Source organism: Pholcus phalangioides, unplaced genomic scaffold, assembly GCF_987345545.1.
Source record: "Pholcus phalangioides strain wild (caught in Gottingen) unplaced genomic scaffold, Ppha-v1.0 ptg000011l_1, whole genome shotgun sequence".
NCBI lineage: Eukaryota > Metazoa > Arthropoda > Arachnida > Araneae > Pholcidae > Pholcus > Pholcus phalangioides.
In genome coordinates, this window is record NW_028301604.1 from 28817732 (window position 1) to 28835982 (window position 18251).

Here is an 18251-nt window from a genome sequence, read left to right on the forward strand (position 1 = left end):
GACAAATTAATGCTTTATGCGGTGCTCAAGAGCTATTTGTGGTTCTAAAGTTGGTGCACCTGACTGCGTGAAAATTGCTAGAACATCCAAACCTCTTTTTTGTTGCACCCTGAGGAAAATTTTCAAATTTTTCTGTAATCATTTTTTTCCTTAACCCTGATTTGGTGTCTCTTCTGTGGCTCTGTGAGGCTGCACAAGTCGCACCTTATTTGAGCCGCCACTTTCTATGATATACTGAAAAAAAACCAATTCATTTAAATTGTTGTTCCCCCATACAGTATTGTAGAAAAAATTTATAACCAGTGCTCTGGCATGGCTAAATACTAATTCAATTAGTTATGAGTAGTGGCACAATAAATTTGGTTGGTGCTTGAAAAATTTAATTCAGTCTTGATGGCTTGATGACCCTTGACTTGATCTGCTTAAAGACCCTATTTTTAGTTGACCTCTTCACAGTCAGCACTTTAAGGTTTTAATTATTGTATGCTATTCTGAAAGTATTCATTTAATTTAATTACCTTACTCTATCATAATTACATGTAAGTAACCATTGAAAGCATTTTGTATAAATTCAGAGATTTGCGTAATAAAATATTTTCATATATTAGGGGGGGGCTCGTAGTGAAAATAATTATAAAGAGAAACCATGACTTGTTTATGGTCTTACTAAAGCACCTTATCACAGGAAATAAAAAATTAATTTATCAAGTACTGGAGCCGAAGAGTAAATAGTGTGTTTCGTGACATACTGTGCAAATATAGGAACTTTCATATACATTCCATTTTTTAATTAATTTTTAGAGAATGCTTAGATGATGAGATATATATATTGTAACAGTATATAAACCAGGGGCGTAGCCAGAAATTTCGTTTTGGGGGGGGGACCAAAGTGACAGAACAATGGATTTGGCCATCTTTTTCCCTTTTTTCGGTCATTTTCTCACATTTCAGGGGGGAGGACCAGACCCCCAAGTCCCCCCTCCTCGCTACACCCTTGATATAAACAAGGATAGCTCTTGGGCTTTGCCACCCACACAGGGCACTGCTATAGGGAAAAGTACTAGATCAAGAGAAAGAAAAATTTAGAAAATGTGTTTTTTGTCTAAAAAAAAACTCGAACTACAGAGCGTCATAATCAAAAGACCCTATTTTAAAGTAACCTATGGGCAAAACTAGTCATCAGAAAAGTGTGAAATTTTGTGGATGACTTCATGAAGTGATGGGAATTTGTTTCGGGGGGGGGGGGTTAGTTGCACATGTCTCCAAGAGAGGGCGTTTCACTTTGAATACCTGTAGTAAACACGTAAATTTATATGATGTCATGCAGCAGCTGTTACAAAACCTAGAAACATTTATGGAGATCTTGTTTCTCAATGTGTTTGTTGCTCACAATGACGATAAGTTTATGAGATCGTGCTTTCTTGGTCAAATTGTTTTACCAAAACAGCAATTTCGTAGTAACTGCTCTACGGAAATATCAGACTTCGAAGAGGATTCGAAAAGGTCCAATGAATGTTAAAAACCTTCGAAGTATGATAACAAAATTTGAAACCACAGGATCGTTGTCTGTTTGTCCTGGAAGAGGAAGTGTAGAAGCAGTACAGAAGGTTTCGCTTCAGGTGGAAGAGGACAGAGCTTCAAATTCTCTTGGTACTAGTGTCAGGTATGTAGCACAGGCGTTGGATAGGCCACGTTCAACTGTCCATAATATCATGCGGAAAATATCCTCCGGTATTATCCGTACAAACTTTCACTTGTACAGCAGTTGCTTCCACATGATTATGACGTTCGACTCACTGCAGTTTCTAGCTCGCGTCGAGGCCGATTCAGAATGGCCTTAGAATATTCTCTGGACAGACAAAGCGCATTTTTCACTCAGATGGTGCAGTCAATATTCACAACTGCCAAATTTAAGAACCAGAAAATCCAGACGCTATCTGAGAGGTTCCGTTGCATTTACCGAAAGTGACGGTATGGTGTGGATTTACTGCATCATTTATTCTCGGTCCCTACTTCTACGAGGAGTTATGTTCTACGGGCCCAGTGACATGTTCGATCACTGGGAAGCGATATACATTGCTGTTACAGAACGAAATTGTTCCGGCTCTGCAAGCACGTCATTGCCTTGCAGACACAATCTTTATACAAGAGGGAGGTCCTCCATAGATTGCAGTGTGTGTTAAGAATGTTCTTAACACATACAGAAGGTGTCATCAGCCGGCACTTCCCTAATCTATGGCCTCCTCGATCCCGGGACCTTAATCCATGTGATTTTTGGCTTTGGGGGCATTTGAAACGTCTGGTAAGTCGTGACAATCCAAGAACTTTACCTAACCTTGAAGGCAGTATTTCACGCCATGTGCTGAACATTTCCCCGCACACACTTTGGTCAGGTGTGGAACATGACGTCTTGCGATTTCACATGGTACCTGAAAATGATGGCCATCATGTGGAACATGTTTTGTTGCAGTAACAATTGTTAAAATTGTAAACGTTTGCCTAAATGTGTCATTTCTTAATAAAACGCCCTCTGGTGGCAACATGTGCAACCAATTTTTTCCCCCTGAAACAAATTCCCATCACTTCATGAAGTCCTCCACAAAATTTCACAATTTTCTGATGACTGGTTTCGCCTGTAGGCTACTTTAAAAAGGATCTTTTAATTATGGACGCCCTGTGAATTGGATTAATGACTTTCAGAGAAAACTAATTTTTGATGCATTTTATCTAGCTAGGAACACAGTTGCGAATTTTCGGGATCACTTCACTGATGCAGCTTTATGGGCGGAGATACAGGGGGGGCGTGAGGGGGCATTGCCCCCCCCCCCCAGCATCAAAGGTGGAGTCGACTGATCTAGTATATGTGAACTGACATCATCATCAGCGTGCTTCCCCCCAGCAATAATGACCTTGCCCCCCCTAGACTCCCAAGTCTATCTCCGCCTATGTACAGCTTTAATGCCAAAGTGACACATAACCAATGTTTCGCATGGGTGAAAATTTTGGCTCGAGCCACCCATGGTGTACAGAATTTCTACAAATATATATACAGTCGAATCCAGTTATAATGAACTCCCAGAGACCAGAGAAATTACTTTGCTATAACAAATTTCGTTATAAAGGAAATCCAGGTGTTTGTATTGTTCTTATGTACACTTATTTGGGGGATTAGAAAAGTGTTCATTAAAACAAGATTTTTGCTATAACAGTATTTGTTAAAACGGGATTCGACTGTATATATACAGTAGACTCTCGGTAACTCGACACTAAAAGTATCGACAAACATATCGACTTGAGTGGATGTCGAGTTAGCAGGGTTTCGCTCTAAATTTTTGTCAGATCGTTTTTGTGTACGTAATTATATGCATTCAAACAATTCGATTAAGTAAAATGCTAATTCTCTCATTAATTTTAATTCTGGGTTGTTTCATAATAAAATCAAAACATAAAAAAATTGACCTCATCAAAAATAATCAAGTATATTTGTTTGTTTTTCCTTCTGCAGAGGAAACAAAAATTCTACACTGTTCAGTTTTTCCCGTGATTGTTCGGCTTTTTCCTGAGTGTGTAGGAATCAACGTATTACATCTACAGCTTTTAATGCATCATGGTGAGATGGTGCAGATACTTCTTCATCTGAACTTTCTGAGATTCTATTTCTTCGGAACATGAAGCACTTCCTCTTTGATTGATTGATTCTAGAATATTGTCGTCTTCTAAAAGTCCTGAAGTTACAAGATCAAAGTCAATGTTCACAAATTCATCCTCTATAAAATCACCTGTAACGTTATTTATGCTTTCTCCACACATAATTTTAGAGGAATCTTCGGATAAATTATCGTTTTCCAAAGACTCGAAACAAAAACTAATATGACGAAAGCAGTTCCGAATCGTGCCACTCGTGACTGACTTCCATGCAGAATCAATCATTTCAATAGCATCTAAAACAGAAATTTTTGCATCCATTCCAACATCCACAAATTCACAAATTTTTTTGGTTTGTAATTTTCTGTAAAAAGTTTTCATTCTTAGGATAATTCCTTGATCCAGTGGTCGTGAAATTGCTGTTGAATTAGGTGGTAAAAAGCATAATTTTATTGCAGAAAGATCCGTTATTTTTGGATTAGCAGTGCAATTTTACCCAAAAAATACATAAAACTTTTCTTTTCTCACATGAAAATTTTGTGAAAAACTTCATCAACCATTGTTTGAAAATCTCTGATGTCATCCATGCCTTTTTGTTGCCATCATAGTCCACAGGAAGAGTTTTAACATTTTTAAAGCACTGCAGGTTTTTTTGATTTTCCAATAACCAACGGTTTCAATTTTTCAGAACCGTCTGAGTTTGCAGCCAGAAGAACTGTCAAACGATCTTTGTGTTTTTTACCTCCTTCACATTTTTCGACTTTGAAGGCAAGCGTTTGGTTAGGCAAAAGGCAAAAAAATAAACCTGTCTCATCACAATTAAACACATCTGCATCTTTATACTCTTCTATCATTCGTTTCAGAATATCATTCTTCCAATTTTCAACAGCTTCTTGAGATGCAGATATGCTCTCACCACAAACTTTCCTAAAAACAATGTCATGGCACTCTTTGAATCGGGTTAACCATCCGCTGCTTGCAGTAAAATCACCTTGATTGAGACTTTTTGTGAAATCCTTTGCTTTCTCTTGAATTATTGGTCCTAATAATGGGATTGAGTGAGATCGAGCGGATTTGAACCACAAAAGAGTTGCTTCTTCTACATCACTGAAGTCTGATTTTCTTATGCGTTTTCTGCTTGGTTCATAAGAAGATTCAAATGCTGACAAAATTTTTTCCTTATTTTTGGCAAATGTTGAAATAGTGTTCCGTACAACTCGATATTCTTTGGCGAGTTTCTCTCTCACTCTGAGTTTTACCCGATTCTAGTTTTTTTCAAAATTTCAACTTTTGATTTTAAACTTAAAGTGTGAAGTTTGCGTGGAGCCATTGTATTCATGGCCGTCGATACTCAAGATGAAAACGAAATGACATGTTCAGCGTCTAACTAGGCTTTAGCTCTTTTTCTTTTACTCTTTTTCCAAGAAATCGTAAAACTGAGTTCCACCGAAAACATTCTTTACAACAGACGATATCAAAACTCCCAATAGATAAGATTTTCCTCCCTATTGGATGTTGACAATATCCACACTTTTTTTGACCATGAAAAGAATGAAAGACCTTTTTTGGAAACTCCACTGAAATGATAAGCCGGCCAACAGGTTTCAAACATTCATTCTTCACATACACTATACGCCCCCCCCCCAATGCAAAAAAGGGACCCATCATAGAGAACAAAGAAACAAAGGATTGTCGAAGTACCCATGAACAATGTCAAAAAATTCTTATAACTGCTAACAGAAGGCCAATTGTAAAAACCAGTCGTGGTGAAGGGACAAAAATAGTAGTCAACTTAAGCAGAGTTAAGCCAAACATGTGTCGAGTTAGAGAGATTTCCCTGCATCGAAATTAGTATTGCGCCAACCATGGGAATAATAGATGTCAAGTTATCCACGTGTCGAATTACCGAGAGTCTACTGTATATATATTTTTATATTTTTACAAATAAGTTTTCAATTTCTGATATCTTTCAAGGGGGTGCCCCCTGGCGTATGCCTGTGTGAGCACCCATGGGTCGAAAGTACTTCAGACACCCCTGCGCAACCGTATGAATACAGCATGCATTCTCAATTTAAAAAAGCCATTGGAAAAATCAAGCAATGGGGATTCTGTACGAGCAGCTGGCTATTAGCAAACTTCACAAAATGTTTAATAACATTTCTTTTAAATGTTTACTTGGAAAAGAAAGAAAAGCATATCAATGGTCCTATAATCTTCTTTTCATTCTTTACATCCCCCCCCCCCCGTTTTTAAAATGAATCTGCGGCTATTTCAGCTTTCTGGTTCTTTTGCCTAAGATTGATGTCATCCAAACTCGAAAACCGTGTTAGGCCCAACAGCTGAGTCACTAGTCACCACCGTGTTCTTCCCTTTCTTTGATGCCAGAAAGTAAAACCCCAATTTTTTTTTTTTTTTTTTTTTTTTTTTTTGCGGAGATGAAGGGATGAGGAATAGAAAAACCATTACCAATCCTACTATTCCTACATACCTATGAATCTTAAATCTATAAAACTTGAATGACTACACTTTTTACTATTTTGAAAAACTAATAATGATAGTTATCAATGTGCTCAATCAGGCCTGTAGCCAGAAATTTCAATCAGAAGGGGATTATTTACATTTTTGGGGGGATAAAGTGATAAATAACAATATATTTGGCCATCTTTTCCCCCTTTTTTCAAATTTCAGGTGGGGGAACCTAATAATGTCAGGGTTTGAAACTGGAAGCTGAGTGGTTTCTTTTTCCCATAGAGAAATGTTAGTTTGGGAGAGGGGAATTAAATTTTAAGTAAAAGTTCCCATTCCAAAAGAAAATAATTTTTTTTTCCAAATAAAAAATGAGCCCAAATTTTTTTTGTAGCCTGGTGTGAGAACGCCTTTTGTACCTGCTTAAATCTCAGCATTATTCAGATGCAGACTGCTCCTTTGGGATGGGGCAAATCTCTGAAAATGTGTAGAGAATGGGGAGGTCAAATGTTCATCCTGCCTATGCCAATAATCAATTTTTAACTGAACTGGGGAAGAAGGGTGATTGCCCCCCCCACCTTCTCTGTATCCACCTATAGCCTCAGCTAAACATGGAAAGACAGCCTAGAACAGTGTGTGGTTCCCAACCTTTTTTTCTTCCTTCACCCCCTTGGATGATACGTTTTCTATCTGTTAAAAATTCAGGTTATTTTTTCTGTAATTGATTACACTAGTTGTCCAATAATTAATTTTTATAAATTCTTTTACTTATTTTATTTAGTGCCTTTTTTAGTTTTATGGTTAATATTTAATTTTCATTTTCTTTTTTTTTTTTAATTAATTCAAAAATGAAACTTAAAAAACTTGCTATTTTCAACTTTGAGGTTTAGAAAAAAAATATTCATTGAATCTAATGTTTCTTTGACACGTGACTGAATTTTTTTATGTTTTTCCTGAGTCACGTGTGTTCATGGCAGTATCAAGTCTAAGCACAACATGCTAATAACAGGAGGTACCAATGTAAACAAACCACTAAATAGTTTAAGCAAATAATGGTATTTTTTCTCAACTGAAATGGAAAACAAGATCGCTAATTGAAAAACAAACTTTTACAATGCAAAATTTGTATTACACATTTTTGCAAGCAGTAGTCTGAAGATAAGGCGTCAAAATATTGGTAAAATTCATATTTGTATAGGAATTGAAAAATTCAATTTTTTCCATCTTGCACCCCCAAAAATTCTCTCCTGAACCCCTGGTTGGGAACCACTGGACTAGAACATTAATCTTCAATTTAACATCCTATGGAAAGACCTGTCTGGAGGGCAGGATTAAGAAAGCAAATGTTTTGTTAAATTTTAAGTAAGTGACAAATACGTATATGTGCATTTCACTCTCTATAACTATGATTCGCATAGCGTGTGTCATTCAGCCTACATATAGGGGAAGGCCCGAAAGGGCTCCAGCCTGAGGATCCGGGATAAACTATGATCCATAGACAATAGTTGAGACATGTTGCTATAGTGGGTCTTGTAGGTAGCTACTCAAGGCGATTTATGGCATGGATCCATGCCATGGCCCATACATCAGGGCAAATAGATCTTAGCCAGATTTTTCACGGGAAACTTTGTAGTGAATTTATAGCATGGAAAAAAAATTATGAGAATTATCTTCATTTTTTTCTCACTAGAGTGCAGCCAGTGGTTAGGGAGCTTGCCTCTGACAGTGCAGGTCTGAGTTCAAATCCTGGTTCAGGCATGGATGTCTACTAACATTAACAAATTATCTGGATGGATCATGCGGATCTCTTGGGAATATGTGAGGATCATGTTATTTTAAATTTTTAAAAAATGAATCATCTAGGGCCTCAGGGCTGGATCCCTGTAAACCCCATGCTCGTGGGGAAGGGGCATGGTTAAAGAACCTCAGAATTGATTCAGAAATCAAAATTTCCTAATTAAAACTCAAGACGAATACACACAGGGTCAAAGCACCTTTTCCCTTTTTTTCTGTTGTCTCGCATCCCCTTCCCCAAGGGTCACACTCAACAAAAGAAGAGATGCTCTTGAGTTTTCTAACACTGCAAGTAAGAAAAAGGTTCCAAGATGTCATCTCCTGAGATGCCTTCGAGCAGCAACAATTGGCAGCACTCTGGGAGGATGCAATTTGGGATCAAGTGGCAGGAGGTGGCCGTAAGTCAAAACAACTATTGTCACAGAACAAGAATGTAAAAGAATAGATCAATTGAGATTAAAAAAGAAAAGCAATAAAATAAAATTTCGAGCAGATTATGTCTACTAGCTATTTAGAACAATTGTTTGTCAAAAACTTTTTTCTGAGCTAAGTGTGAGAAACATATCTGCTTGAATTTTTGGGGGAGCTCAGGCTCATGGGCCAGATACAAGCTTACGCCTATGGTTGCACTGAGTATCATTAATTTCAAGCCTGTACATGGTTTTAGAAACTTCTTGTAAATACCATCTTGAAGGTAGCAGTTTTGAGAGCAATAGAAGAGAATCTGGGTAAGGCCCCTGTGATTAGAAAGCAGCACAACACTTTTTGCAGAACAGTGTCATAAGAGGTTTTAAACATATATGCTGGAACCCAGGGACTGAGGCCATTTCAATAGTTAATGAATAAAGCAATGCACCTTGCCTCTCCTGGGCATGCGCTTGAGTCCCGTATATACGGCACAACTAGAAACTCAGCCCCTCCAATGTTTTCTTCATGTTGGCGCCTCCGGTTTTGAATATGTGTAGCACGAACCAAGTCACCAACATAAATGTTTGGGAAAAAGGTCTAAAAGTATATTATTTTATAAAATAGTTGTTAAAGTAATGCTAAAATATGTGCCAAAAATACCCTTTGTTCATCTGGTTTTTGGCAATCAGCCATGGTGATTGCCTGTTCGCGATTGCAGCCAATCGGAAATATGGTTCCCTCATGTAGAAATATGCAAATTATGACATTTTATTTCTTGAGATGGAATGTTTCACTGGGCCAACTGTACCTAGAAAATTGTCTGTGATCTGAAGAAAAAGTATTGCTTATGAGTCAGACACTACTTCTATTTCCGTCATCATATTGTACTCATGTCTTAAGCTTAATGTAACATTTGACCATTGGTTGTTAAAGTATAAGGGCTAAAATGAAATAATAATTTACTGTCTGTGCTTTGGCAAGTTCATTACCAGTGGGTCCGGATAATTTATCAGTCAATGATCTAATATTGTGTTTGAGATTCTTGTGCAGGTCAGATTTCACCATACCTATGATGAATATCCAGTTATGTAATTGCTGTCCTCACCAGTCGACAGACTTTATCTATTTTATAGGTAACTCCATCCACGTGTTTGTCAATGGGGAGAAACCAACTGTCTGACTTGAGCTGATCACCATACTTGGACATTTGATGGCATTCTTCGAAATGGAGGATCATTGAATGAACCGACTGCAAACTGATAGTCTGTGTCAAGCAGTGATGGATCTACTCTGGCTACTTGAACTCAATCGAATGATTTGAATGTTTGACTAACATTGGAAACTGACAGAGACTTCATGTTGGTTAGATTGTTCATTGCTATTCTTTGAAGGCAATGATTGACCTATTTTGAGATTCATATGTCGCGATCATTGAATTTTGTATTTGAAATGTAAAATGTAGACAAAAAAGGAAAGTGAAATTTGATTGTTAATAATAAATAGTTTTTGATAGAAATGTACTTTTTCTTGTTTTCAATTTGTTGTCTGTAGATCATAAAAAAAATCCAGGGATGCAATTATTGCACCTGGTGCCATGCTACACATCCACAACTCAGCATTGGACATGCAGTAGCATTGTAAATCCACTGGATGGTTTTAGGGTATAAACCCCAGGTTTTTCCAATAATTCTTTTCCACAGCACAAGTGTATTAGTGACCCATTTATCTCTTTCTTTATTATGAAATTTCCAGGAAAACTTAGTCCAAATGACATCCAAGGTATTTCATCTTGCCACATACGATAAGTTCTTGTCCCTTGAGTGTTAGTGTTCCAAGTTTCCATTTCCTGTTCCATACAAATATTACTACAGTGAAACATTGCTAACACACTGTATGAGATGGAAACCTGTCTTGAACGGAACAGAAAAATAGTCTGGTGGATAATTCATGCGTTTTCAACTATGAGAAACCTCTTTAGAACAGAAACTGTCTAACGCGAAAAAGAGAACATATTTAGTCAATTTTTATATTCAAAAAATCCTGCTAAAACAGAACTCTTTTACTTCTTGGAAAAATGATGAATGCTTATTATCAATCTGAACTGGTTCTAAAAAATAGGGGTTGAGAAAAAGTGTGGATTTACTACTAAAAATTAAGTAAAAGCATATTTAGCATTTCATCTATGATGGAAACTGTGGATTTTGCTAGAAAAACACTCCTGTTTCTTGGAAAAATGCTGATAATTTCCATTCAAACAAGTTGGGGAGAGGAATAGGCAAGAAAGACTGAATTATCGTTCACACTTTAGCAATACTGTGTTTTAACATTTCATTCAAGTGTGATGGCAACCAATTGCAAGAAACAGGTCTTGGATTCAAACACAAAAATGGAGGCCATAGAGGCAAGAAAAAGCAAAATTTAAGTGTTACAGAGACGTAGAATCTTTTTTTCAAAAATGTTATTGATTGTTGATCCCACTATCACTATTTTTAAAAAAAGGTACATAATTCCTAGATTTTTTTATTTTAAATATTAAATATTTTTTAATTTTTGACAAAAGTAAATGTTCATTCTATTGCTATTCAGGAGAATGTTTTATACTGAAGTTTAACCTTTCAAGTTGGTTTAGAAATTTAAATGCCCAGGCCCTATTCAGGGTATTTTAATTTTAATTACAGAAGTGGTGATCTTGTATGCCAGTGGAGCTATCTCATGGCAAGGGAGCTATCTCATTCAATGTCAATCTATGGTAGCAACATCAACCACTGAAGCAGAAATTGTTGCAACAAATGAATGTTGTAAAAAAACAATTTGGTTGCAAAAGATGTACAAAGCAATTTTACAACTTAAAGAAGTTTCAGTGATCCAAATTGATAATAACGCAGCTATAAGACTCACAAAATCCACAACTTCTGTTGCCGCACAATGGCATTACAAAATGTCTCTACACAGTATCAGTTGGCCAATATGGTGACGAAGCCATTGCACAAGCCAAGATTAGTGACACTATCCACTAAAATAGGACTTGTATTGTAATGGAAATGTTTGTTTTATTAACAAGGGAAGTGTTAGAATATTATGTTAATGGACAAACAACTGATTTATTTATTTCTGTTTTTGGTATCTGGCAATACATTATTAGTCAAGTATTTCGATTCAGAGTTTTGACAACAGCACAAAAACATGGCTGCTTAAGTCTGAACAGATGTTGTCTCCAATTTTCAGTGTTTAAATCTCTGTTAAATATGTGTCTTAGTTCAGTTAAATATTCTGGTATAATCATTTACACTCACACACATCATAAGTAGGAAGGATATATAAATCATTCCAAAATAAGTAGATGATTGAAAAGGGGTACATAATATTTCTAGATTTTTTTATTTTAAATATTAAATATTTTTTTAATTTTTTGGCAAAAGTAAATGTTCATTCTACTGCTATTCAGGAGAAGGTTTTATACTGAAGTTTAACTCTTCAAGTCGGTTTAGAAAGTTAAATGCCAAGGCCCTATTCAGGGTATTTAAATTTAAAAAAAATTGAACTCTCTGTGCAGCTCTGCTGGAAAAAATTTATATCTTTTTCAGCATCAATTCTAAAATTTGAAGGAAAAAGTTGTAATAGTAAAATTTTTAGTCTATACAACAAAAATTTTACTGTGAGTATTTTGAAAAATGATACGACAGTAAAAAATTTCACTGCCTGTGATGTACAACGTACTGAGATCAGTGCAGAAGGGTTAACTATTAATTAAATATGAAATTTCGAATGTATGGGCTACTAATTTGAAATAGCAAACATGAAAAAAAATTCAAACTAATAATATGCAGGCCTATGTTTGTTTAATACTCATTAGTTTATACAGTGAAACCTGTCGTCAATGGAATCCCAAGGGACCAAGATTTTTTTCCATTGAACACAGGTTTCCGCTTAATAGAGGTTGAATTGATGTAATGTGTAAAAATTATGCAATGATCTTGTACGTAATTAAAGTACAGTACAGTCGGCCCCCCATATTCACGGGGGCTGCGTTCCGGAGATGACCGCGAATACGGAAATCCGTGAATAACCGAAACCATAGGGTTTTTTTTTGTATATCTCGTTTATTGAACATCGGGAGAGAGAGCAGGGTGACGCAGAGGTAGAAGGGAATGTCAAAGAGGGTGCAACAATTGTTGATGATGTTTCCTGAAAGAACATTGTGATTTATGTTTGCCATTTTTTCTTCACATCATCAAGTATGTTGACAAGGCTTCTTCTAGTAATTTTTCTGCATGTGAAGAATGTAAAATAGAGGAATCTATGTTATGAAAATAATCTATTACTGATTAGAGCATGCAAAGCCCTTCCGCTATGTTACTTTTGGTGTGAACTTATCTTCTACTTCTTAATCTTGATCTTTTTCATCTGGTACTGCTTCAGTTTCAGGACCAGTTAGCTGCATTAATTCCTCCTCGGTCAATCCAGTGTCAAAAAAACGTTGAATAGCATGTATTCACTCTCAAGGTACATCCTGACTTCCGGAACGAAACACCGTTTAAACCAATCCAGGAAAAGTGTTTTCATAGTCCAAGCCTTTTTATTGTTCGTCCAAAATACTAGGAGCTTTGGCTTATCCTTCCCTTCAATGTTCATGGGTTCGCAGATTTGAAAATGATGGTGGGCTTTATCATGTACCCATACGCATTTGTGCAAAACAACATATTTAAGTCTATCTTCACTTGCCTTAAAACCAGGAGCTCGCTTTTTTCTCTTGCTTAACGTCTTTGCGGCACTTTCTTCTAAAATAGTGTAGTTTCGTCAGCATTAAACACCTGCTGAGGTGCATAACCCTTCTCTTCAATAATTTTCTACAAAGTCTTTAGAAATTTTCTAGCTGACTCCTGGTCAGCAGAGGCTTGATCACCAATGATTTTTGCATTGCGTGACCCGAATCGTTTCTTAAACCTATGAAACAACCTTTACTTGCATAAAATTCTGATGAAATAGACGTTTCACCAGCCCTTTCCTTATGGAAGAATAAAGTTTTTCTCCTTTTCTGTTATAATACCGCCTTTTGTACAAACAAAAAACAGAATTTTCTGTACGAGAAACACATGGATCCCTAGGCGCTGCAAAGTTTTGACTGCCACGGTTGTAGCTACAGCCGAATGAATTTCAGATTCCTTTTTCTTGATGTATCTCACCGTAGATTTGTTGATTCCGTAATGACGGACCACAGCAGGTATTGAGCAACTTTCACCAAGCATATATCAATATATCCAATTTTTCTTGCCACATTTTCACTTTTATTAGCCTTTTCAAAGCATTATCAGTAGCATTAGAAGAATGAGCCATCCTAAACAAGCGACAACTCAAATTTTGTAAACAAAACACGTGAATGACGATTGCTGATTGCTAAGTGCTGTCAAAAAAAAATTTCCAATAAAGGAAAAAAACCGTGAATATGGGAACCGCGAATACGGGGGGCCGATTGTATAATAAAAATAAATCACTTGAAAATAAACTAATTAATTTAAATGCACATAAAATATTTTACTCTAAATATTATTTACTCTATAATTACTAAATATTTAGGTTTTCACAGCATCTGTATGAAATCACCAAATACATCTTGCATACAATTTTGTAAGTCATTGTATATGATTTGAAAATTTAACACCACAACACTGATTTCTTCCATGGGAAAGCCTGCTTTACCGAAAAATTTCGTTACAATTTCAGAAACTGTTTCACTACATGTGGCTTTTCAAAAACCACAGTATCAAGTACGGTAAAAGCAAATCTAAGGGTGGGTGAAGTAGAACTCACATTGGTAAGCAGTCATTGCATTAAAAATTTTGATAGAAGAACTATTATTTTGTATGATCCTTTGGTCAATCGATTGCAAAACAGTTGAAGTGTTTGTGTGAAATTTTCCATTAAAGGGTAGAATTTTCCTTTCGGTTTCTGCTTTAGACAGGTTCCATTTAGTCCAGGTTTTTTAATATGTATTTTGGCATTGAAATCATGGGACCACAATTTTTTTCTGTTAAAGACAGGCTTTCACTTAATAAAGGTTCTGTTGAAGACACGTTTTACTGTAGTAGTTAAGATGATATTCTCAAAATTTAAATGTCGTAAAAACACAGAAATAAATTGCTACAAAATAATTGCTTATTTTTGTGTGCACCTTTATAAAATGGAAGGAAACCTGTCTGGAATGGAAAATAGTTTAGTCTCTTGATATTCTGTTTTATACACAGGTTTCAACGTATTTTATTTTTCTACATGGAAAGTACTAGTTGGTGTTTATCACCCTATCTGTTGACAGGGTGTAAAATTTGTTGAGCAAGATTCCTCAATGTGGATAAATCATGCCCTTGGATGAACACGACTAGTACCTCTGGCAGAAAGTGTTTGATCATCTACGAAAACACTAGGAATGCTATGTTTAAAATACAATATTTGGTTTCCGTACTCTCTTATCCACTGTACTGTTTTTCCCTTGCGTTTCTTTTTCTTTCTATCTTCTGTTTCTTTCTTTTCCCTTCTTTCTTTTCCCTTCTTTAAACAACATGTAAACAAGAAAACCAGTCTTTTTAGAATTATCACTGATACTGCAAATAGAAACGTCCAAATTTGTTACTAAAAGCCTGCATGTGAAGCGATTAAGTCAAAGTTTTCACATGGCCTCAGAACCTTTTGTGTTATATGGTAGATCAATGAGTCAAACCAATGATAACTTGTTTTCAGTCAGCTGTTACATATTTCACTAATCCAGATTTAATTTTATTTTGCTTGGATATATGTGTGAACTCAAATTACAGGGACTTCTGTTAAAAAATATATTTTCAAAAATCAATATCATTCTCTTTGATAATCCTTATTGAAAAAGGATAAAAAAACAGGGGAAAAAATTAAATAAATGGAAAGACTGTACATAAAACATACTGAAGCTGGAGGGAAAGCACATCAGGTTTGCAACTTCTTGAGGGGTAAAATATCTTAATTCTAACTTTTGCAGAAGTTTTGCTTTGTCTTGCTCACTTTCACAGCTTGTTTGTGCCACTTCATACACATCTTTCACCTGTCAAAAATTAAGTAAATTTTTCCAATCAGAATATAATGATATAACATACAGTAGGGTGAGTGGAAATTTTAAGTAAGTGGAATTCAATATACAGTTTTTAAAATTCTCTTAGCTTCTGGGAACAGTCTCTGGAAGAACTTTTTTTTTTATTGTACTATAAAAATATGCTTGGTATGCTAGATGCTCATAAAAGGTTATTAGAAGTTTAGTTTTTGATCATGTTACTACCTGTTGCACTCTTCGCATTTCAACTATTTGTGATAGTGTGAATCCGCTGAATATTGATTTTTCTGAGTCACACAAGCCCATCCTTTCTTATATTTTTGATTTGTCATTTTAATATGTTATGATATTTCTTAACCCAATCAACTCATATGACGTGAAGTTCAAGTGCCTGTTAGCTATCTTGGAAGTTACATGAAGATATATATATATAACTTAATACACAGTGCTGACATTCCCATCAATGGAATTAAAGGCCTAGTAATGAAAGGACGTGACCATTACACCTGAGTTGATCGGGTAAAATATGAGTACAATGTTTACACATAGGGTTAGAGATGTAAAATTCTTGAAAATAATCTTTAGGAGAATATTCTCATCAGGGTTGGCAAGTTTTTGCCATACTAGAAAAAAAATAGTTTTTTGCCATATTTTTGCCAGTGGTAAAAATAAAAAGAATTCAAAATTTGAACTTTTGCTTTCATGAAGCAAGTTCTGAGAATCTTAACTTACTTTACAAAAGTGAAATATTTAAAACTATTTTTTTTACCTCTGGAATAAGATGTTTTTCTTTCAGTTAGACAAAAGGGTTGGAGATAAATATGAATAAAAACCATTTTTTGCCAAACAAATTGCTTGCAAAGAAGTTCTTAATAAAGCATATATTTTCTTAATGAAATCCAACAGCAAATTTTTTATGATAACAAAATTTTCTACACTCCGACTTCTGCGATACAGCTCGTATCACAGAAGTCAGAGTGTAGAAAATTCCTTCACATTTCATTAGTTTTGATAAGGGTCAGTGAAGTTAGTGCCACAAAGTTGCATTCCAAAGTATTACACAGGTAATATGTAAACAGATCACTATAATTGACTAAGCTCACAGTATTTTAATTTTCAGCCTTTATATTAAGATTTTGTGTCAATTTTTTTTTTTTTTTGGTATCTCTTAAATTAAAATCAAACATTGCAATAGCTTGCTATTTCAACATTAAATTATATAAGGACTATTTCGAAGGATTATAAAAAGAGATGGCAAAATGCGGGAAATTTCCAATTCGGCCATGTGCAAGATACTAAAGCCAGGATGAAACGTAAAAGAGTAACACAATTATAGACCTTGTATTGTTTTTTTTGTAGTATTATAATCTTTTCCCTACTGCTCAGGTTGATAATCACAACAACCAAAAATTTAAATTCACCACTTCATACAAGAACTGTTCAACACAAACTTTGAATATGTTTCCGCACTAAAGGACAACTGAGAATGAAAAGCAAAGGTTTGTGTTTCTCAAGTAGTATTTTCCATTATTGTTAAGGGAAATGAGTTTCTTAAAAACCATGCTTAGACAATTTTGCTCGAAATACACACCACCTTACACGAAATACTCCAGCAACTGATACTACACTCGTGTGCAAAATTAGGAGAATGCACACATATTTTTGTCTATTTTCACAAAAAATACTGAACCAAAGGTACTAATAATGCTGCAGAAGTATGCAAATATTCAGTGTTGAATATGTAAGTGTACACGTATGTGTGGACGGAGCTGTGACCAAGAAGGGGATGACAAGCGCATGAGGTGTTTTCTGAGATTTGTGTGCTCATACTCTTTGGCAAAATTTGCTCTGCTTCTCGCAAGAGTTGGGGAAATTTTATAAGCTATCGGGTAAAATGAGTAGCCACAATGTATGGATAATGGAATGAGATCGAGAATCTTCGGTAGATTTGAGGCAGGGCAGGTGGCAGGTTGACAAGTGCAGGTGGCTGCAGAGCTCGATGTAATGCTCAGTGTCATCTGCAACTTGTGGAAACAGTTTCAGAACAGGGGATCCATAGCGAGAAAACTTGAACAAGGTCATTAAAGAGCCATGATGACAAAAGTGGATCATTATTTGACACTTTCCACGTGGCGCCACAGGATTGCTACAGCATCACAGCTCTTACGTGAGCTGCATGCAGCCACTGGAACTCAAGTTTCATGGTTTACTGTTGCCTGAAAGCTTCATGAGGGAGGGCTTTATGCCAGAAGACCCACTGTTTGCATCCCACTCACTGCAGCACATAAGAGAGTGCGTTTAGCATGGTGCAGACATGTTTGACTGTGAGAGGGGATCATACCCTCTCACAGTTTAGCATGGTGCAGACCGAGTGACATGGTGCATCTCACAGTTTAGCATGGTTTAGCATGGTGCAGACATGTTTGACTGTGAGAGGGGATCATACCCCATATTAGACTTATTTTCAGTTTGATCTTGCAACGTGGATTTTGGATATTCCTACAATGAAGAGCTTTACTGACAATCATGGATGCATATTATGGCTTTTTGGCTTTTGTATGGTACATCTCTTTCTCTGTAATAATTTCTCTGTATTGGTACCAAACTTCCTTAAAATCTGTCCATTCATTTTTCAGAAATTCTACATAATGTGCCAATTTTCTTAATTTTGCACACAAGTGTAATAATATTATTGATTGACTTCAATAATATTAATAGAAATATGGAAGAAAATAAAAAGTGGAAAACCGTATTCATCAAAATTGTGTGTGTATATATATATATAATGACAGATAATTACATAGCATTCATAATGCAATACTGTTTTCAATTTTACCTGGTTTTTTTCCACTCTTTGCCACTGTCC

The 18251-nt window shown here is 35.8% G+C and overlaps 1 protein-coding gene across 4 annotated transcripts in view; it reads right to left on the reverse strand.

Moving 5' to 3' along the window:
- Mt2 (tRNA (cytosine(38)-C(5))-methyltransferase) overlaps window positions 1-18251 on the reverse strand; it is a 244870-nt gene that overhangs the window by 7191 nt on the left and 219428 nt on the right. For 2 of the 4 annotated variants that reach the window (XM_089239439.1, XM_089239440.1), the window contains exon 8: window positions 15244-15379. The exons of the other annotated variants lie outside the window; for them this stretch is intronic. In XM_089239439.1, the coding sequence (XP_089095565.1) occupies window positions 15244-15379 (136 nt within the window). The remainder of the gene's footprint in view (window positions 1-15243; window positions 15380-18251) is intronic. 4 annotated transcript variants of the gene reach the window in all.